This window comes from Pygocentrus nattereri, chromosome 14 (assembly GCF_015220715.1).
Source record: "Pygocentrus nattereri isolate fPygNat1 chromosome 14, fPygNat1.pri, whole genome shotgun sequence".
Taxonomy (NCBI): Eukaryota; Metazoa; Chordata; class Actinopteri; order Characiformes; family Serrasalmidae; genus Pygocentrus; species Pygocentrus nattereri.
The window spans coordinates 38,219,317-38,243,046 of NC_051224.1; the positions used below are offsets into that span (position 1 = coordinate 38,219,317).

At 41.4% G+C, this 23,730-nt stretch overlaps 1 protein-coding gene across 2 annotated transcripts in view; it reads right to left on the reverse strand.

Annotated features, from left to right (window-relative positions):
* Window positions 1-7,508: 7,508 nt before the first annotated feature.
* Window positions 7,509-23,730, reverse strand: part of cacna1ia (calcium voltage-gated channel subunit alpha1 Ia) — a 282,477-nt gene continuing 266,255 nt past the window's right edge. Inside the window, exons 33-37 of one of the 2 annotated variants that reach the window (XM_037544719.1) lie at window positions 17,816-17,962; window positions 15,322-15,444; window positions 10,042-10,183; window positions 9,351-9,574; window positions 7,509-9,056 (exon numbers count right to left, since the gene is read on the reverse strand). In XM_037544719.1, the coding sequence (XP_037400616.1) occupies window positions 8,472-9,056; window positions 9,351-9,574; window positions 10,042-10,183; window positions 15,322-15,444; window positions 17,816-17,962 (1,221 nt within the window). In that variant the 3' untranslated portion in view covers window positions 7,509-8,471. Of the gene's footprint in view, window positions 9,057-9,350; window positions 9,575-10,041; window positions 10,184-15,321; window positions 15,448-17,815; window positions 17,963-23,730 lie in introns of both variants that reach the window. The other variant, XM_037544718.1, reaches the window with a different exon arrangement.

Genomic DNA, 23,730 nt, shown 5'->3' on the forward strand with positions numbered 1-23,730 from the left:
ACCCACTCACCCAGCCTTCATATTGAATAACCACGCCCACTCACCCAGCCTTCATACTGAATAACCACGCCCACTCATCCAGCCTTCGTACTGAATAACCACCCCCACTCATCCAGCCTTCATACTTAGCAAACACACCCACTCACCCAGCCTTCGTACTGAATAACCACGCCCACTCATCCAGCCTTCATACTTAGCAAACACACCCACTCACCCAGCCTTCGTACTGAATAACCACGCCCACTCATCCAGCCTTCATACTTAGCAAACACACCCACTCACCCAGCCTTCGTACTGAATAACCACGCCCACTCATCCAGCCTTTGTACTGAATAACCACGCCCACTCACCCAGCCTTCGTACTGAATAACCACGCCCACTCACCCAGCCTTCATACTGAATAACCACGCCCACTCACCCAGCCTTCGTACTGAATAACCACGCCCACTCATCCAGCCTTTGTACTGAATAACCACGCCCACTCACCCAGCCTTCGTACTGAATAACCACGCCCACTCGCCCAGCCTTCGTACTGAATAACCACGCCCACTCGCCCAGCCTTCGTACTGAATAACCACGCCCACTCACCCAGCCTTCGTACTGAATAACCACGCCCACTCACCCAGCCTTCGTATTGAATAACCACACCCACTCACCCAGCCTTCATACTGAATAACCACACCCACTCACCCAGCCTTCGTACTGAATAACCACGCCCACTCACCCAGCCTTCGTACTGAATAACCACGCCCACTCACCCAGCCTTCGTACTGAATAACCACACCCACTCACAATGTTCTGTCAAGAGTTCATTTTCCCAAATTTTTGTTGTCAACTGCAGTGGTAAAAAGAACCTCTTGCTGTTGATTTCCACAATTAGAGTACAGAGCGAGACTGTTTAGAGTTTACTTTGAAAACCATCTATCATCATAATGCTGTCACCACTGCACTGCTTTCATGGCTGCGTAGCGCAGGACACATAAGGCACTGGATGATGTTTCTTTTTGATACTAATATGTAAACACAGTAAAACAAAACAACAACTTTTCATCAGATCCAAATCGTAATAAATACAAACACAAATGTGGTATGGATTGAATGTTTAGAATCTGCACTATTTCTCTACTTGTTTCAATAAGCTACTATTGAGAAATTAAAAATACCTAATTATGATACGTTTTTGTTATCAGTGATAAAAACGGAGACTTTTGAAGGTAATTAAAGAAGCCAGCAGGGGGCGCATTACTTTAGCCATCTACACGTCTCATGTGGATTTAAAGGATGCTTCTGTTTAGAACTGAGGATGAAGATGAAGAAATGCAGCCCACTCGCACTGCAGCAGAGATTTTGGAACACATAACTGTCGTCCTGCTGTTGCCAGTGGAGACGTTTCACTTTTGCTGGACTTCTTTTATCTGCTGACTTTCCTGATCCTGAGATAAATGTAGCAGAGCTTAAATAACTGTGCCCTGGCAGCGTGTCAGCAACTGCTCACCTTCCACATCCTCAATAAGAGAGAGAGAGAGAGAATAAAAAGGGAGATGAGAGAGAGAGAGAGAGAGAGAGAGAGAGAGAGAGAGAGAGAGAGAGAGAATAAAAAGGGAGATGAGAGACAGAGAAAGTAGAAAGAAAGAGTGAGGACATAGAAAGAGTGAGCTGGAGAGAGAGAGGGTGAGAGTTGGAACGACTGAGAGACAGAAAATGCAGAAAGAGAGAGAGAATGAGAGAGAAAGAAGAAAGTTAAGGAAGATAAGAAAATGATAAAAACAGAAAAAAGGAGAGAGAGAGAGAGAGAGGAGAGAAAGAAAGGGTGAGAGAGAGGAAAGTGGAGACATGGGAGCAAGAGAGGAAGGATGGTAGAAAGAGGTAGAGAGAGAAAAAGAGTAGAAAGAACGAGTGTAAGAGAGAAAACAGAAAAAAGGAGACGAGAGAGAGAGACAGAGAGAGAGAGAGAGAGAGAGAGAGAGACAGAGAGAGAGAGAGAGACAGAGAGAGAGGGAGAGAGAGAGAGAGAGAGACAGAGAGAGAGAGAGAGAGAGAGAGAGAGAGAGAGAGAGAGAGAGAGAGACAGAGACAGAGAGAGAGAGAGAGAGAGAGACAGAGAGAGAGAGAGAGAGAGAGAGAGAGACAGAGAGAGGGAGAGACAGAGAGAGAGAGAGAGAGAGAGAGAGAGAGAGAGAGAGAATCCTTCCCGGTAGTAGTTCCTTCTTCATGGCAGTTAAACAGACACTATAACACTATAAAGTGTCTGAATGATTTGACTCCAGGTTCTCCTTCACTGGTGCTCTCTGACTACTCCTGATCATTAATGGAGCTCATTTCTGGCCTTCGAGTGTGCTGCTGATTCACCTTTGCTTTATTTGAAAGCATCCCTCAGCGATTAGCTCCCACTTTGACCCCCAGCAGCACAGAAGCACCATAATTACCGAGTCTGCAGATAACACTGCAACACTGCTATGATGTCACGGGCCCTCTATACAACACACACTTCCAATAACGCGAGTAATTAGATGTCAAAACTCGACTACAAAAGACTATGGAAAAAACCCCAGAGATGAAACCCTGCCTGAAGGAAGCGCATGCAGATAGAAATGCTATCTTTACCACTGTTGTTCAAAAGTTTGGAATGAGCTTTCAATCATGTAAAACCTGGTTGGAGATAAATGTATAAAGTTCTAATAAAATCAAGCTCCAGAATGACGTTTAAGTAGTATCCGATGTAGTAGGTGATCATTCTAAGTTATAACAGTATAGTAAGCTCACCAGACAAAACATTAGTCTGGGCAAGTTTCTGGATGTGGGTGACATCAGTGTTCAGCCAGTCTTGCAACAAAAAATTTCGTGGACGCCTTCCCTGGCGTCCTACTTGGTTCCAGGTAGTCCCACAGATTTTCAAGAGGATTCAAGCCTGGGGATTTTTCAGGCCAGTCCAAATGTGTGAAGCTCCTGCATGTTCATCATGCCAATCAGTCACATTTACAGCCCTGTGAATGTGAAAATTGTCATCTTACAATTCAGGGATAGGAATGTTATGTTCCAGTAAGATGATGAGCAAAAGGCAAAACCTGGTTGTCCAGCTGCTCAGTGTAGGCACTGTGGTTCAAATTCACTGTCACCTCAACCAAAGGACCCATATCTGTGTAATTAAAACACTCTCAGAACATCAAGAGCTCCTCCAGCTTGAACCACACCTTGCAAGCAGTCCTCAATGAAGGCTTCCTGAGGTCTGCGATGAGCGCCAAGCATCATTCACATACAGGCAGGTCCGAGATTCATCTGACCAGATAACACATTTCCAGTCATGAACAGTCCAGTTTTTGTGCTTCTTCATCCACTGTAACAGGGCAACTTTGTGAGTAGAAGTGAGTAAAGGCCTCTTGCATGCCACTTATGTCCATGGTGTTCAGTTCCATACTGTTCTTTCAGAAATTGGTTGTGAAGGGCCTGCGTTGACATCTAGAATTCTTGCCCGGAAGAAAAGCGATTTTTATTCACAAGCTGTGGAACCTGGCGATGGCAGTTTCATCTTTTGGACACAATTTCTGATGAGAATTTCCTGTAGACTGGGATTTTTGCCTCTGTTGGTGGACACGTATGACTGTATGCTCCAGTACACCTGCAAATTCATCTACTTCTGTCACACTCTGGCTTTTGGCATGGCCAAATGCAATCACTCCTTTTTGCCAGTCATTAACACCTGCTTTGTGACCCATTTTCTACATATTGAAGGAGCCATTCACTGCACTGTACCACCTCTTCTCAATCTATGAATCGCGTTGCTCACCCTGCAGATATTTATAGCCCGATTATCCTTGTGCAACACCATCTACAGGAGCCCGAAGTTAAACCTTAAGCATGCAAGGTGACAATTTTTTTTTGTCTGGGGAGCTTATATTATTTATCGTTTATCAACGTCTTGATAACGAAATGCTTGAAATATTGAATAAAACATTGAAATATACATTCTGCTTTCAAGTTCATGACAATTTAACCTACTCTGTACAAATCGCTATATTATTACAACCAGCTATTTCAAACTTTTGAATGGTAGTGTATGCAGATGCGGATCCTTGTCGAATTCGATGGTTGCCCACTGAGTCTCATGCTGATTATCTCCTTCTACTTGTGTGAAAGAGGATTAGTGTCTTGTGTGTGTAAATCTAATGGCAAATTTGGGCTGTGAGGCGGCACGCTCAAGCGGCGGAGCGGAGGACCTGCTGACATTTGGAGAAGCAGGGATGGCTGGGGGGAGAGAGGAAGTGCGAGGTGAGGGGGAAGAAACACTTGTGCTCTTGCTTCAGTGGCTTACAAAACCAAGCATTCCTAGCATCTCTGACTCATTCCTAAGCCCCCCGACCCCCACCCCTTAACCCGCTCTTGAGGGTCCCTGAGGGGACAAGCTACATGGTGGCTACAGAGAATAAAGGGATGAATCAAAATTTCTGAAAACACAAACAAGTCTAAAAAAATCAAATGCGAAAAATTAATGTGTTAGATGTTCTCAAATCTGAGATCTGAGTGCAGCATAGAGTCTGTATTTTATAAGGTTCAGAGGTTGTTTACAGACCGCAGGCAAATCGGATTTGTTTCTCAAATCAGGCCTTTCGAGGCGACTGGCCGTGCTGTTATTTATGAGTGATCAGATCATATTTGTGTATCCCGACATCACCAGCCTATCTGTATGGTTCGCTGCAGTAAACGTAGGCGTAAGTATCTACGTAGCTCCGTCGGTGACGCAGATTCAGGAGAGGTGGAGGTGCATCATCTCACTCTCCAAACTCTTCACAATTCTCTGGCATAAGCATGAATCTTTGGCGCTCTTCTTGAATCCCAGCACTTCTGTCACTCTGGATTTGACAATGCCGTGGTTTGTCATGTTGTGAATGACACAAAAAAAACACTTTGAAATCTGATTTGAGCGGCCAGAGCATCCAGACTGAGACACATTTGCTAAATTTCCATGTGTTTTTTGCTGTCCAGACAATCAAAAGTCTTTCTAGACAAAATCCGGACACGACAAAAATCAGATTTAGGCTGACAGTCTGAACAAGGTCAACAAGGAGTTCCAAGCAGGCCTTCTGCAGAATGGAAAAAAACGAATGTGGTACAATGTAAATGGTGATAGTGGTCAGTGGCCACTATTGGCATTTTTTTTATCTGACAGGCAGTGTAGGATGTTACGGTTTCTAATCGGCAAACATGCATTTTGCCATTGTGACCACAGGTGGGAAAACAGTATATGCATTCTCTTTTCAAAGCAAACCACCAAGCGAAAATGTATTCCTCTGTGCAACACTCAAAGGCTAGCTTTGCCAAATTTGACAAATCAATTTGATAACTTGGAGGGGCTGCTTTTCAAATAACACCTTGAAATTTCAAATAACAATTTGGCCAACCCCGGTGGCAACTGCTGGCATGCATGTGTTGGTGTTGAAACTTCAGATAAGGAGTTTTGAGGCCTGGTTTGACAGTCTCGGGTGACGCATAACCCTAGTCATCTTGTAGGTGTCTTTAAGGAAATAAAAGAAAATGCACAGTCAATTGTGCCGGGAAACATAGGCTGCACGTCAACACTCGGTCAGCAAGTAAAGTAAAACGAGGAAGACTTCAAGGGTGTGAAAATAAACAGACCTCTTGGTCCGAAACAGAAACCTTTCTCACCCTCAGACTCTCGAAAATGCATGAAGGTTTCATTGTCATTGGTAGCATAGCACACATGCAGTTCAAATATACAAAGTTATGTACACACGTTCACCTCATGATACAGTGATCAGTCCATCCTAGAGTGCTTGATAAAACCTCGTCTAATACTCTACGCCATTAGATGCCAGCCTTACATAAGCCTTTCATAAACATGACATGACACCCAGTACAGTCCATAGCATCTTCCCAGTTGGAATTTTAGATTAGGACAGTGACGCTTAGGCTACTGCTACGAACATAGCAATGGCTACCATGCAATCAGACCATTTCAGTAGTATATCACAATTGCAGATAGTAGAGATTAGAATAAACATACCCGTACAGGACGTTACGTACAGTTAAGGTTAGGGCTTGAGGGCAGAGTTACTCCTTCTTTGGAGGTCCGAAGAAAATAGCCCTCTGCTACAAAACTGTGGCAAGATTGGGCTAATCTGCTTGACGGTCAGTGCCAGTGTTGTGCCATATTCATGATACACCGATGTAAGCTTATGAGCTCAAGGCATTAAAGGAGGTGTCGAAACACAAGCGCTCCCAATTCACTCACAGTCCTCCCTTCTTACTCGGCTCTAAAAAAACAGAGCGTTCGTTAGTGGTATGTTCCAAGGCCCTGAGTTCTAAATGACCTCATTTGTTCATCGTCACTGGCGGCAGCCCATAATTCATGTGGTAGGAAAAGTTCTGATTGGCCAGATACTCCTGCTTAGATCATGTGGGTAGCTCTATTCTGTTACCACGAAATATTCTATTTGGACATATTTAGGGCATACAAAGCTTTCATTTATTGCTGCATCGTCAGACTCTCATCGTCTTGTCCATGGATAAGCAGTATTGTCTTAAAATATCCAAGAAAATCTTGGAAAGTGAGAAAGCCCTTCATGTTTGTGTCTTTTTTAAGTAACCCTAGCGCTTCAATGATCTCCGACTAATACTGAGCACTGTGAATAGAACTAGTGCAGACTCGATTATATACTACTTAACACTATTGATATACTGTATAATTGTTAATCAATGATATCTCCACATTATGGACAGACAACCACTACCAAATGAAGTTCAACAGGTCGAGCCAATTTGAATCACCTGAATTCTAGCAAAAAAAAGAGAAAAAAAACCACATCAGGGATGCCAAATGCTACAATAGACTACACTAAAACATCAGTTCCGCATTAGCTGCTTTGAGTGTCATACGTACAGGTTTAAAAGATGCTCAGTTTATACTCGAACCGAATGGCTTGCCAATCCAAGCTAGTGGAACACAAAGCGAATCAGAGTGCAATTTGTGAAATTTAAAGAGTAATAAGGATAAACATCCAGTAACCATGCCAAAAAACAGTGTTGTTAGTGATTTACCCTGTCGCATGTCTAATAAACCTAGTTATGTCATATGACACTCAAATTAAAGCTTTCAAAACATTGTCAAAGTTTTTTCGATCAGTACCACGAAGCTCAGGCTTCTGTTTTCCACCGCAACATCTTCCAGCGATGCAATACTCCTTCACATCGTTGATTCCGCCTTCGACGTCGACGAGCAATCCACGTTTTAAAATCTACAACTTTTTTTTTGTTGTTGTTTTGCATGGTTGTTTTCTTCCCATGTACAAAAACCCATCCCCTTTTACCAAAGTTATAAAACTGGAAGTCACTTGCAGGAAACAACAAGTCAGATGGAGAAACATTAGGGACGGGGTAAGGACAAGGCAACCACAACATATCCGATTCCCCTCCAATCCAGTTTATAAAAAATATCTAAGTAAAAATCTGTTATCAACCAGCATTGACATCTTCACATGGTTTAAAATTTCAGCTCGTCTGCAGAAAGATGCTTTCATGCAGAAGATTGTGGGAGGTTTTTTTTTTTTTTTGCACCTGGCATTTTCTTTTTCTGAGGCAGGAGTCGTCCTTGGGCAAAGACTCGTCTCGTTTTGCTCCTTTCGCCGAGACCAGATCCTCTCGCTACTCCAGCTCCACTCAGCAGTGTTTGACCTTGGCGGGTGGTCTCCAACTGGGAGTGAATCAGCCATCTCGACCCTTCTCTTTCACTTGACGAAACTGAACTTCAAAAGCCAGCAAATGTGTCGGGAGGCTCAAAGCAGTGCACTTCCTTTCCTTCTAGCACACATACACACACAGACATGGACACACACGGACGCATGCAAGCACACAATAACGTTCTACAGTTTACTTCATGTGCACGATGTTGCTGAATATAGTTTGGATTCTACAACCTTCCACCGCAAGATGCTTTTATTCCTAATTGCATGTGCATGCCCTTTCTACAAGAAGCAAAAAAGTTCTTAACTGCAGTCCCTTTGTCGGTCTTTGAATGTCAGCTACGTCCTTAATTTTTTAATTTTTATTGAATCCACCAAAACGTGAACAGAAAACTCCAACAGCGACTGCCGCGCTTCATGCGCTTGCATTCAGACTCCCTGATTTGACTCAGCCATCGGGATCCATTGGCAGCTTTGTGAAGACTTTTGTCTCCTTACAGCTTTGTTCCCGTTGGAAGGATGTCACCCTTCCCCTGAACTTCCTCATCCACAATGCTCTCAACCACAGGTGGGAACCACTCCCATGAATGAATACAAAATGGGAACAGGCCACAAATGAAAAGAGAGAATAGAGCGAGACCAGGTTTGGTTTTTCAGGGTTGAGTACGAAATATCACGTTGAATGTCTCCGTGTCAAAAAAAAGAAGAGGAAAAAAAAAACACGGAGAGGTAGAGTGGTGGACCTTGGAGTGAAACAACAACAACAAAAAGAATATTTCATCTGTTTTTCCTGGAACCCACCACTGTTACTTGACTTGTGTTTTCTTCTTCATATTCTGATGCTTCCGATGGTTCTTTCCTAGCCCCTTTCCTCCCCTCCACCCATGGGGTGGCGAGGTGGCCCTGGGGGTCCATCACAAACAGTTGCCTAGGTTCCTTTCCCCGGGCTGAATTGGCACCCTGCTCCAAATCTCCCGTGCTGTTGCACTTCTTCACCAAAGGGGGCGCTAGAGAGCTAGGCAAAAGCAGTGAAGTCAAAGACAGGCTGCTCATTGTCTCTGAAAACTGTTCGCTGGTGCAGGCCTGGCTGGAGCCCTGCCAGGTTTCTCCAGGGCTACTGCTGCTTTGGCTGCGCTGGTGCCCCCTGTTGACCTGTAGGGATGACGCAGCAGACCCGTCCGGCCTCAGGGTCTCTGTGGAAATGCCACTGGTGCTCCTGTTGGGCAGTGGCTCCAGCAGAGGCAAGGGGAAATCAGGTTCCTTTGGAGAAGAGATGCTGAAGCTTAGCCCTTCCTCCATGGTGGTCTGCAGGCTTCCCTCTGAGCTCCCCGTGGCCAGGGATGAGTCACTGTGAGACGCATACTGAGGAAACACAGAGTAAAACCAAGACACGTGGACTTTATTGCTCCACCACTACCTCATCCACTTCTTTCCAATGGCACAAAATATAAAAATGAGCAAAATGTTTTTTGTTTTTTTTATATTTTGATCAGTTGTCAATTATACACAATGGTCAGGAACCACCAAATTTATACCCAAAATTGCTCACTTCACTTTGATTGAATTAAATTTACTTGTATAGCACTTCACAGCGGCACTATACAATGGTTTGTTTGAGCTTATAGTCATTCCATTTGGGCACAAAAATGCACCCACCTGCGTGGTGAGCAGTTTGCAGCCTCCAGGGGAACGCAAGGAGGCCCAGGATGCTGGAGAGGTCATTCTGAGGCCTCGGGACTTGTGGCTCCTGGGGGGTGCCGGAAGGGCCGCTGCTGCTGGATGGAAGAACTCTGCAGGGAGATGGAAAGGAGTGGAGGAGTCACTCGCACTCCCAGGAATGCCTCTATCTCCTCTGCTACTGCTGCTACAAAGAGCACCACCTGCAGAAAGACAAAGACAGGGAAATATATTCTCTACCTACTTGAACTTTATGATATTTCAAATATTAAACACCATCTGCGCAACCCTAAATTTGTCAAACCTCTAGCATATCAGCACAGACTCTTTATTTTCTAGACTTTTCCAGAAAACACATACATTATAGTCAAGGCATATTCATAATAATAAGATATATCATAGGTCATAGAAACAAGAGAAACTGGAACGAAAGCGCAGAAAAGCATGATTTGCAAAGGGGCTGAGAAAACATCACTCATTTAAACACACATAAGTACTAAGAACTAAACAAGTAGCAGATGAAAACAGTCGGAGTCAGAATGCCCATAAAGTGATTATCATGGTAACCACAAACTAAATACCTACTGTAAATGTGTGGCATGCATATGCAGAAGCCTAAAACACATCAAATCCATAACATGTGTCTCTGAAACTATTCTCCTGAGGTTACCAATACTATGGCGGGCTGGTGTATGAGGGTGCTGGAGTTGTCTTTGAGCCCCCTCCTCAGCACCGGTGCTGTGGACTCGAGACGGCCGTCGCATCAATTCCTTCCCACCTCCTGCTGCTTCCTCCCCACTGCCACGCTCCTCCTGTGCAGAGGAAACACAAGAGGGCTGTTAGCTTTAGCGTATTAGCACTTTCATCACCCTGCAACAGCTGTTAGCTCTTTCCCATCTCTACACTTATTGCCTTTGGGGCAAAACAAACTCATCAAGCTGAAATGGACCACCAACAGCATCTAATATTACCCTGTGAAACCACAACCAGGGATACTGTATGTAGGATGAGGCTACTACAGCTATAATATGCTATAATAAAGTTTCCTATACAATATTGTGAACGGAAGAAAAGCATATGAGCAAAATGAAAGTGTGCAGTTTGTGAACCATTTACACTCCAGTTATCCTAATTTTGGTGCCTGCAAATTCATTCATTTCTGTAAAGCAATGTATTATAGAACTAAAAACTTTGCTGTGATGAGGTAATATGCCCCTTTAGGAGCCTTGAAGCTAACGCTTTAGCATTAGTTGGAAAACAATTGGTGAGTTTGCTCAGTTAGCTACAGTAGCCTTAGGCAACAGGTGTTAAATAAAAGCACCGTACAATTAAGCCAGCCACAAATGAGATTTGCATCAAAAAATCCAAAGGTAATATACATTTGTATGCAAAAGTTTGGACTACCCTGGCTGACTTATTGACTTTTACAGTGACAATAAGTATAAGCAAACTATTTTAAAAACAACACTTAAAAAACACTTTATCAAAAAATCCGTAAAAGAGTAATTGTAGCATGCACAGATATTTCCGGCATTTGGCAGACACTCTTATAATTTGATCTTTTTTTTTTTTTTTACACAGGTAGTGTTGGGAGTCTTGCCCAAGGACTCTTAGTGGTATAGTGTAGGGTGCCTGCCCAGGCAGGGATTGAACCCCAGTCTCCAGCGTAGAAGGCAGAAATGCTACCCAGAGATGCTACCCACTACACTACACCACACCAACCACAGACATTTGGAGACCCTTCCATCTGTAAGATCTCAGTATTATAACACATTAGGCCTTAATTACCACATTTGGACTGGTCAGGGAAGTCAATAACTGTTATAAGGAAGTGATCAGCTGATAAGCGTAATGAATTCTTTGACTCTTCGAAATTTAACAACCGTGAAACAGAAAATGAAGCAAATTGGTTCCAGCAAAGCAGTAAAATGCTTTGAGAGGCTCTTCTGAATTGAGGACATGATCAGGACGCACAGTAGAAATGATGTGTGAAATTTCCACTGTGCGAAAAGTCATTAAGCAATGGCTGTTAACCCCTTTAATGACTAGGACCTGCCAGCAGCCCCGGAGTTTTATTTCACACTTCTATAACCTAAGAATAGCTCAACCAGTTTGCCTGTAGTTGCTGAATAATAAGGCTTAGTATGTAATAAGCCTGGGATTTTAAGGGGTAAAAGGAATTGTGGAAGTCAAAGCAAGACATATGAAAGAAAGAAAACGTTCATATAGAACTGCTTGTATGTTGGTCACAAAGGCAAAGCAAAACCCCCACATGACAGCAAAGGATCTACAGGAAGATTTAGCCAACACAGGAGTGGTCGCTTTGCATGTTCTGCATGGAAGAGTCATCAGAAGTAAACCTTATCACCTCAACATCTGAAAGTCTGCATGCAAAACAACATCTAGCCAAGAGGCATTTTGAAAGTGCTGTAAACAGATTAAGTAAAAGCTGAACTACTTGCAACAATCACCAGATTAGTGTATGGCAAAGAAAGGAGCAGCATTTGATGAAAAGAACACCTTGCCAACAGTCACGCATAGAGACGGATCTATTATGCTTTGGGTTATGCGGTAGCCAGGGGCACAGGAAATGTATGAGTAGATGGAAGAAAGGATTCCACTGATTTTCAGCCAATTTGAGAAGTAAATGTGACAGACAGTCAAGAAACTGACGGTGAAAGGAGGCTGCCTTCTATGACAGGATAATGATCCAAAACATACACCAAAATCCACCATGTGCTATGTCAAGAAATGGAAGCTGAAGCTTTTGAAATGGCCCTGAAAATCTGTGGGTAGATCTTACAACATGTTGTGCATGCAAGATAAAAAAGGATACTGCGTTCTGCAAGGAAGAGTGGTTGAACATTCCTAAAACAAGGACTCCCAGCTGTTTGCAAAAAGCATTTGCAAGCTGTGCAATGCAAACCTTTAAAGAGTCAAGGAGACTAATTGTTCAAACCATTTGTTCAACAAAGATAAGGCACTGCAGAATGTTGCATATGTTGCTTGTTAAAAGAGATAACAGTGCTTTAGACAATCAGACCACATTTCCAGCAGAAGTCCAGATGGATCCCAACTGTTCCTTATATGCAAAAGCTCATAGATTCTAGTAATGCTTACATAAACAAAAGTAAACAAGAAAGCAAGAATAAGGGAATATATCTAAACCCAGCCTTTCCTTAGTCTAACAATTAAAGAGAGTAAGCTGCATCTGCTGAGGGAAGTCGTTTTCCTCCACCCCGTCATGTTCTCGTGTTCGTCATGCTGTGCCTGATAAACGCAGGAAGAGGGGCTGTAATAAAGTCAAGAGAAATGAAGCTACTGTGCAGGATTTATTTATTTGATTTCTTTGGTCTCATTAGTAGGGGTTCACGGCCATTTTCGCTGATTAGGCCTCATTAAGAGCTGATGCTGAGAGAGATTTAAGAGATTATGGCAGTGGATAAAACAGCTGTAGGTAGCACTCGGCACACACTCCCCCAGTGGGCTCTTTACTGGATTATGCAGCCCTGGGTGATGATTTTTCTCTTGCATTGTATGGCACAGTTGCAGGACTTTGACCGATAGAGCTTTCATAAAAAGATGCTCAGTAGGCCTGGAACATCTGAATGCTTTGGAAGAGCAGAGGTGGTAACAAGTCACTAAGTTCCAAGTAACAAGTCTCAAGTCTTGACGCTCAAGTCCCAAGTCAACTCAAGTCAAGTCCCGTGTCTCAAGTCGAGTCTCATATCAATAGTCCTAATCTTCAAGTCCTTCAAGTCCTTCAAGTCAATGTTAACAGAGCTGTGGCCTTTTATTGACAGCATGTTAGCAGTTTGTGGCTGTATTTATTTTTGTTATTATTGTAAATTTTTTAAGCTTGCAGCTTAAATATAAAATCCATGGTACACAGGTAACCATGACAGACATACTGGTACACACAAAGTGTCACAACTGGCCCCTCCCAGTCCTCCATGTGATTGTGTTTAACTCTGGTCTTGTCCTTGTTTTGATTCTTCCCTGTTCTGCCCCCTTGTTTCTAGACTCTGCCCTTAATTGTTTTCACCGGTGTCTTGTTAACCCTCCCTATTCTTGTATTTAAGCCTTGTGTTTTCCCTTGTTAGTGGCTGGTCTTTGTATGGTGTTTGTTCTTCTGGCCTCTGTTGTATGTCTAGTCTGTGTTCCTTTTTGTGATGTCTGTCCCTCCATCTCTCCATGTTGGCTCTTTGACCCTGGACTGTTTAGACCCTGATTATGGATTTGCCCCTAATAAATCTTGCTTCTCTCAGCTTATGAGTCTGCCTCATCATTGCTCCGCCGCATTACACAAAGAGTAATGCAACTACACATGAAAGGAATTTTAAAAGTACTATTGAATATATATATTTGAAGGTAATTTTTGATGGTTTTTGGGAACATTAATGGTAAATGTTTGAAGTAAAGTTTACTTTTTTCACCAGTTCCACCTTAAATAGTGCAGCACTTACATTCCTGTGCCTGCAATTTAAGATGGAATTGCAAATTCCCATATGAAGCTGGCAAATAACAACTCAACTTCAGCCTCGTGGTGAACGTTACGCTTGTTTTACCTGTGGAAGCTGTTAAAATCAGTCAAACAGATAGAACTGTTTCTTTTGTTTTGCTGCCATGAAGAAAACTGTCAGTTTGCCTGGTGAGTTTCTGCAGTAAAACTGGAGTTTAAGTGCTGAGCGAGGGCGCATTGATGCTGTTGACGCTTCGCTTGTTTCCAGCTTATGGAGGCAAACCTGAACTCTTAACGCTTCTTTTGTCTTCCGAAATAAAATAAGCTGAGCATAAACACAGTGACAGACAGCGCTGCTGTTTACTCAGTTTACTACAGTTTTCTTTCTGCGTAGAGGCCCGTCTGCAGACTCCACATTTCTGCCACTTTGAGTCTCGAGTCCTTCCAAGTCATTATGCTCAAGTTCGAGTCAGAGTTTGAGTCATTGGTGTTCAAGTCAAAATCGAGTCCCAAGTCTTTGTCGATTTTCTCGAGACGAGTCTAAACTTATCATATTTGTGACTCGAGTCGGACTCGAATCCAAGTCATATGACTCGAGTTCACACCTCTGTGAAAGAGCATAAAACCACTATAGATAGCTTTGCATGTAATATGGACTAATTAACTGGTTTAGGAAGGATACTATGAAGGAATGACCTCCACCCCCCACTCACTGGCCACTAAGCGAGCCTAACTTATCTAACTTATAGGTCCATTTTATACATGTACAGTTACAGACTACATAATTTATCAGCCCCACTCATCAATGGTCTGTTTCTGACCACAGGGATGCCACTGACCAGATATTATGTGGGTAGTAGTTCTTGCTCAGCACAGATATAATAGTGTGTGGCGCTGGTACAGTCTTAGAAAGATGGTTCTTCAAGGGTTCTTTGGTAAAAAACAATGGTTCACTCTAGAATCATGAACTCTTAAAGAACGTTTTGCAAGCTTAAATGGTTCTTCACTTGGTAAAATGGTTCTTCACATTGATGGAGAACATCATACTTAACATAACATTAGAAGAACCCTTTTTGGTGCTATATAGAACCATATAACAACACTTTCTCCAACCTGAAGAACAATCTCACCATGCAAAGAACCATTTAAGCATGCAAATGGTTCTTTGGGTGTTCATAGTTCTATACAGAACCATTGTCTTAACTAAAAAACCATGAAGAACCATCGTTTTAAGAGTGTAAGAGTGTATCAGACTCAGCAACGTTGCTGATGTTTTTACGCATCAGTAGGTTGAGTGTGTATCACCACACATAGCCAAGAGTGGCCACTGAAACTGACCACTGATGAATGGCTACAGCATGGCTAACACAAGCTGGTCATCAGTAGACGTTCTGCTGTCTCTAACTGTTTACTATTAAGGTGGAGGTACAGGAGAAGAGGATGAGGGGTGTACAGGAAATTATGTCATCCTTCTGAGACAAAGCTCACCTTGGTCAGCTGGTACATGCTGTGTTCGTCCAAGCTGAGGTCATCAGGCAGTGCTGGAGAGGAGGATTTGTCTGAGAGTTGCTCAGATCTCAGGGACGCCTGCTCCAGCTCAGCCATATGGATCTGCTGTCAGGACAAACAAAACAGCATGTTAGCATTGTGACACACTAAGGACCGAAATTTGATATTATCTTTAGAGGTTTTAAAGTTATACACTGACCAGGCATAACATTCTGACCACCTCCTTGTTTCTACGCTCACTGTCCATTTTATCAGCTCCACTTACTGCATAGCTGCACTCTGTAGTTCTACAGTTACAGACTGTAGTCCATCTGTTTCTCTGATACTCTGTTACCCTGTTCTTCAGTGGTCAGGACCCCCATGGACCCTCACAAAGCAGGTGCTATTTGGGTGGTGGATCATTCTCAGCACTGCAGTAACACTGATGTGGTGTGTTAATGTGTGTTGTGCGGGTACGAGTGGATCAGACACAGCAGTGCTGCTGGAGCTTTTAAACACCGTGTCCACTCACTGTCCACTCTATTAGACACTCCTACCTTGTCGGTCCATCTTGTAGATGTAAAGTCAGAGACGACAGCTCATCTGCTGCTGCACACTTTGTGTTGGTCATCCTCGAGTCCTTCATCAGTGGTCACAGGACACTGTTGGATGGATATTTTAGGCTGGTGGACTGTTCTCAGTCCAGCAGCGACACTGAGGTGTTTAAAAACTCCAGCAGCACTGCTGTGTCTGATCCACTCAGACCAGCACAACACACACTAACACACCACCACCACGTCAGTGTTACTGCAGTGCTGAGAATGACCCACCACCCAAATAGTACCTGCTCTGTGAGGGTCCATGGGGGTCCTGACCACTGAAGAACAGGGTAACAGAGTATCAGAGAAACAGATGGACTACAGTCTGTAACTGTAGAACTACAGAGTGCAGCTATACAGTAAGTGGAGCTGATAAGATGGACAGTGAGCGTAGAAATGAGGAGGTGCTCATAATGTCATGCCTGATCGGTTTATATTTGCACTTAATGGAGATTTTTAATAATATGGCCAGTGGTTCCAAACTTTTGGACAGCAGCAGCAGCAGTTTTTTAGCACTGTTTCTAGCCTCTGATCTGGCAGCTGACTGGAGCTTTTCAGTCTGATATCCTAAACTTCAGGGGAAGATAGACAGAGCAGTTTGTGGTTCAGATAGAGAACAGAATGAGAAAAAAGGGCCTATCTCTGAAATCTGAGTAATAAGAGCAACTGACAGAGAGAGAGAGAAAGAAAGAGAGAAAGAAAGAAAGAAAGAGAGAAAGAAAGAAAGAAAGAAAGAGAGAAAGAGAGCATGGAGACACTTCATAAATCAGTGTTGGATGGAGAGCCGGGAGAAGAGAGAAAGAGCAGATTGATGGGCCGACACCGTCTGCAGACAGGCAGAAAGAAGGAGTGACAGGTGAGGAGGTTATTGCTTGAATTGCTTATTTCCCCAACCATCCCTGTCCTGTCTGTCATAGTGATGGACGCAACTGCAGGGGACTGAATGTATGCATTAGGGGGGCCATTCTGTACATATATATACATATAGCTTTTCACTTAACTGTGGAGGACCTGCTGAAACAATTTCAAGTGGAAATCCACCATCATTTTCCCAAATATTTGCAAAATTATATCACTAGGAAGTAAACTAAGTAAACCAAGTCATTCCGAACAGTCTGAAGAGCCTTTCTGGAGAAACCGGCCAAATCGGAATCGGTCAGAGTGCGTACACAGTGGTCGTGATAGGAACCAGGCATCCAATGTGTTTAACTCCTTCACAGAAGGTTATTTATGGTTATAAACATGTTACAAAGAGGTTGTCTAAAGCCTGAGACAATGTTTTATCATAGTTTTGAGAAGGTTCCATGGTGGAGGAGTACATGCAGGGTGCTATGAGGCAAAATAGTAGCCTTATGAAACAGCAACCTACAGTAAAATATTACCAGAACCATCTTTCTTTAAGAGTTTGTTCCTACGTATAATAAACGTTACTGTAGTAGTCTGTGGAGGTATACTGGCCACTTTATTAGAAACCCAGAGTGTGCAATCTATCCGTTGATGCGTGCTGATAATCCTCTAGTCCTTCATCAATGGTCAGTTTCTGACCACAGAGCCACTCTTGGCTGGACATTTTTGAGGGGTGGACCATTTTTAATGTGAGTCCATATTCACAATGCTACTACCTTGTCAGGGTATCTGAGAAAGCACCGCCACCCAAATAATATCTGGACAAACGTGGTCCTGTGGTCAGAAACTGATGAATGATGAATAAGGTGAGGGGCTAATAAGCTGTGTTGTAAAAGATGGACTAAAGCAGTGGTTACCAACCCTGGCACTAGGTAACAGTCTGTAAACATACACCTACACAGGTATTTGATATTAGGAAGGTGGAGCCCATAAATGGTCAGTGAAGCACAATGTAGGTGTTTCTAATAAAGTGTGCATCTAGCCTGTACCTCTTGAGGATGACTCTTGCAGTCTTTGCACACCGGAGGGGAGGAGTAGTGGTGAAAGACGGAGCCCGACAGGTTGTCAATCAACAGCATCTCCCCCTCAAAAGAGTCTTTGATGAGCAGAGAGACGCTGTCCAGCCACAGGTTCTCCTGGGACACAAGTATACATCATGCTACAGTCAATACCAGTCATGTCACTTTGTTGTAAAACAGACAGGCAGCCTCGCCGTGTGGGATCTCTGAGCACAAATAGAGCACGCCTTGTGTTTGAGAGCAACAAAACTGAATGTATATTGAAAATATTTACAATAAAATATATTTTTATATTATATTTTATGGAATATATTGACTATTAGGGATGCACATAGTCATTAGGTTTGATTCATCATCAACTAACAAGCCTAAAATCAAGGATGCAACTTCTTCAAAATATACAAAACAGAGAGTTCTGGTTCTGAAATCTGATTGGCTTAGTCTCTGTGATGAATAGAGGCAGGATACAGGCGTGAAGTGGCTTTATTATAGGCAATCTAAGACTCGTAGTCACCACAGGCAGAGGTCAACATACATGCAGCATGTACTTATACACAGGAGATAATGAGTCCATAACAAGCTACAGGTGAATGTGATAATAAGTGGGCGGAGCCAAGTTTCAATCCATTGTAAAATGTTTGAAATATGCACCAAGATATTAAGCAGTGTTCCTTGTATGGACTGTAGAACATAGGACTGATATTAAACATACCCTATGTGAGAACCTGGTAACCAAAAAAGCTAAAAAAAATAAAAAAGGTGATAATATTACTAGAATACATAATGATGGATTACTGAAGGCTCTATATTCTAAAGGTCTAAAGATATATTCACAACTACCCCAAATAAAAAAAGCATAAAAAATACAATGACTAGCAGGAATAGCTTTAGCTCAGAAGCTCTCGAAAGCTGTGAAGTTCTCACACTACCATGCATCATGCTCTCTCTCACAGAACATGGATGAACTTGTATGTCTTATTGCTCGCAGATGTCTGATTTTCAGTTAATGGTTAATCCGTTAATCATTTATATCCCTAATAACAATATGTATCTACATATTTAATTTTTATAGGTGTGTAGTGTTCACTATTATGTTCATATACATTAAAAGTGCATATGCAGATATAGTAAATTGCATCTTCTAAGCAACTGCATTGGATTAAAAAGTATACACTTATATGTCAATTGACAGCAAACTTCATAGACACACATACCGCATACATACACACACTTACTATATAGTGTCCAAATACTTTTACACACTGTAGTTTTACAGCTTGTAGATCCACTCAGAAAAACATGCATTAGGTAAACACTCCAACTTAAAGGCAAACTCTGAATATTGTTGGAGAAGCCTGTTAACCTGTAATTGAGAAATGTAATTCTTATGAATGCTATATATGTATACTTCATATACATATAATTACAGATGCCTATGCATTCTTTATTCTCTGCTGCTCTTCACTGAATGGTCAGTTAAAAACCTTTTTTTTAAAAATAATAACATGAATACACAATTTATAGTTCAGATATTGATGTACCTGAACAAGTCAAATGAAAGAGCAAAGTGTTTCCCTATTTGCAGTTTATTAACTATCATTAATACATTTGCACTGTAAGTGATATTTCTTGTAAGTGAGATCTCTGCTAAATGGTAAAATGCTAATTTTGGTAAGACTTTACTTGAAATTCGTCTACATAACACATTCATAGTATCTTACATAAACACTTCATAATATGCTCATGAATGTTTAAATCAACATTCATAAAGTATATGTTTTACATGACATTCATTCGGACTTCTATGTCATTTTACTCACACGTGTATTTTCAGAAAGAAAAGTCCGCGTTTGTATTTTGAAAAGGTATTTTATTTTCAGTGACACTTGGCCACTTGGACAGAAAGTGCTTTGAGATTTTTCTTGGCTAGACTTTCGACTTTCTTTTAATGACTATTTTTTATTTATTTATTTATTTATTTTATAAACCATTTGTTTATTGTTTGTTTTGCACAATTCTCTCTCCAATTTACATTTTATGGCTTTTTTTAAATAAAAAAAACATTTTACAAACTTTTATTTTGAAAAACATGCGATGATCATGCGATCATATGACATAGCAAAATGACAGAGTAGTCCATAACAATCACGCCACACAAAGCATGTATGCTTTATGAATGTTCACTTAAACATTCATGAAGACGTTATGAAGTGTTTTTGCAAGGTGTTATGGACGTGTTATGTAGAAACCCTTCAAGTAAAGTGTTACCCTAATTTTCATGTCAAGAAATGACCATTTTTGTTCCACCATAGTTTTCATTACAAGATTACTGAAGTTGAATGTGGTAGGGTGAAAGATTTTATACCTGTGCATGACAGCCTACTTTTAGATGGCCAAAAAATGATTATAAAGCTTTTACAGTGGATATGTATCAGCCAGTACTTTAACTACTGGTATAGGTATCAGAAAAGAAAGCGGTATCACGCCACCTGTAGGCCGTATTCAATGTTTTACACAAACTGCATAGAGTTACTTACTTAAACATTCAACCTGCAGAAGAGAATTGATGTACACAGTCAACTTTCTTTTTAAAACTCACTTCTTAGGCTCTTAAAGCCAGGGTTTATTCACATAGCAGAAAATAAAGCGATACAAATGGCCAGCAAAGGCCTTCGTTGTGTAACTGGGCAATTTTCAGTACCCACATTTCAGGGCTCAATTTAATTCACAATCTGGTGGCAATTTTTATTTCCCCAGGTAGTTTTGCTTATTGCCTCAATGGCGCCTCATTAAAGGAACAGAGCAGTCTGCTCTTGATTTCTTCATTCCAATAAACAATTACATGGAAATGAGTAATTTAAGCAGGATTGTAAAGTGATCAAGCCAACTGCATTATCTAAGGGTGACATTGTCCACAAACTCACATAGAAACTTACTGGTCATTAGGGAATTTACAGGCCAGTTATAGCCACTTTATATGTATAATAACAAAGCTTGTAATGACTTGTTTCTCAGTACTGTGTAACAGGTTCAGTGCTGGTCAGATGCCTCAGAACACTGATTTCTGCCCACTGCAGACTTTTCTCTGTGATTTTGATAAGTATTATCCTAATTTTGGGTTGCTTCATATGTGGAATCATAGTTTGACTTCTAGTTCTAAGAATCCAGATGTTAATTTCTATAGTCAGACATGCAACCTCATTCGGCATAAGAAAGATGGGCGTAAGGGGGTCTCATCCCCAGGAGAAAATTAAACTGATTTTCAAATAAAAACTAAACATTGTTGTTCACCCTGACACTAAAATACAGGAAAATGCAATAAGAAACATTTTCAGGATTCCATTTTAGCATATTTTTGAAAAATATTAACATACCAAGGTGAGGTCAATTTATACACAGTTTGGCAGCTATCTTCATAAACAGTCTTTATGGAGGTTATTTCAAAACTCAGCAACAGCCCATCACTTCTTTTGTATCTGTCAAAGGGCCTATTATGACCTATTAGCTATCGTGCTTGGACCCCACTAATTGCAACTTGACAGAATATCTGATGACCCTTAGCAAATTCAGAATCAGAATCAGAATCCTTTATTGATCCCAGAGGGAAATTGCAGTTGTTACAGTTGCAACTATTTATGTAAAGAATAAACACTTTAATAATTTAAAACAAAGAGAAATTTGCAATATGTACACGAGATTTAAGTACTTAAGAATATAGTAAAGTGGCGGTGACTGTGATAATAAATATGAAACATCTAGTATAAAGCAGTTCAAATTATTTAAATGATTTAAATTATTGTCCCTCTGAGTTATTGTGCACATGTCTAACATAAACAATAACAATTTGTTAAATTGACTTGACATTTTAACATAACTGTAATCAAAAGTTAGTTAAACTGTAGAATTTCATTAAGTGCCCAACAACAATAAAAGACTTCCAAATAAATCTGCTGCAATAGCATCTAACAAAAAACAGAATATTAAGAACCTGTTTCAAAACTTCACAAAGGCACTGAAGATGTTATCTTAGTTCTGATTGGCTCATAGAAGTAAAATACTGCATGAACTTGCTGAATAATGACTGTGAACTGCTCCTAGCAATAACACAGCAGGATTTCTGACTCTTAAGGCCCGTACATGATGACGACTGCATTGGAAGGAATGCCAAGTTACAGTTTACTAAGTAAATTATTACTATTATACTATTAAACAACTATGATATACTTACAAACGTGACTATTATACATTGCTGAAAGCTATTTGTTATTCATTTATCTTAAAAGTTTATTTATAAAAGTTTTATCATCATTAAATAATAAAAAAATTGCAGCCTATAGTATTTAAAGCTCAAAACACTTTATTTTTATATAATGTACTAATATTCATGCAATGTAAATTGTGAGTAAAAGCTGAATTCTTGTACATTTTCACACTACAAACATGAGATTTATGGTAGATGAATATTGGCTCCAAATATTGGTTATCGGCATCCTTGATTTCTAATGATCAATATTGGTATCACCCTGAAAAAAGCATATTGCTTAATCCCTAGTTCTCATGATGTTTTCATAGATTTCTTTCCATTACTGAAGTACTGGATTACACTACTGTTTACGTCTGTTACTGCACAGAACACTGCTGTTTACGTCTGTTACTGCACAGAACACTGCTGTTTACGTCTGTTACTGCACAGAACACTGCTGTTTACGTCTGTTACTGCACTGAACACTACTGTTTACGTCTGTTACTGCACAGAACACTGCTGTTTACGTCTGTTACTGCACAGAACACTACTGTTTACGTCTGTTACTGCACAGAACACTGCTGTTTACGTCTGTTACTGCACAGAACACTACTGTTTACGTCTGTTACTGCACAGAACACTGCTGTTTACGTCTGTTACTGCACAGAACACTACTGTTTACGTCTGTTACTGCACAGAACACTGCTGTTTACGTCTGTTACTGCACAGAACACTGCTGTTTACGTCTGTTACTGCACAGAACACTGCTGTTTACGTCTGTTACTGCACAGAACACTGCTGTTTACGTCTGTTTAACTTGTCCTCAGGGCGCAGGTGGCAGGGTAGCCCACCGGGCTCCATTACTCTAAGCTAGTCGGCGTGTGTTGACTCTGAGTCGTGGTCTCTAAATGAGGCCTCCTGCCTGTTGCCCTGCGGCAAATCACAGCCCAACAAGTGGTGCAGACAGATGCCCCACTGCAAACGACAAGCTCCCACCTTCCCCTCTTTCATCTCCATTTGAATCAACTACAGCTGCAGATGCTGAGGATGTGGGATGATCAATTGCTACCATCACTCAGAATGACCTGTTTGCTTGATAGTAAACTGGAAAAAAAGGCTGTATTGGCATCTTAATACCAGTCAATGGCCCTTATTCCTCACAGTTGGAGGAAACAGTGCAGATTTGACCCTGAATGACGCATGAAAGAGTGACTCATCAAAGGAATGATGTTGAAACAAGCTGGGATCTGAGCACAGCTGATCATCAGCTTCAGTTTGTGGAATCAGGCCTCATTTACACATGGTTTGCAAAGGATACAACTCACTTTGCCCTCATTTGCATGGGATTTACATGAGGCATGCACAATTTCATGCAGAAGTTTTGATAGTCAATAAAAGGCAGTGCTCAGCATAATCAACTGCTTTCATCATAGGCAGAGCCTGGGAATGGACTGCGCCCCCTACTGGCCATATCTAAAGTAACTTTATGGTATTAATATTACAGTGATTTGGATAGTTTAATGATATAAATAGAGTTATTATATCTGTTTTCAAAGGACACAGCACAATTTGGCCTCATATGCTTGTTATTTACATGGAGCTTTTCCCAATTTATGTAGATGTGATAAGGCAAACAAAAGAA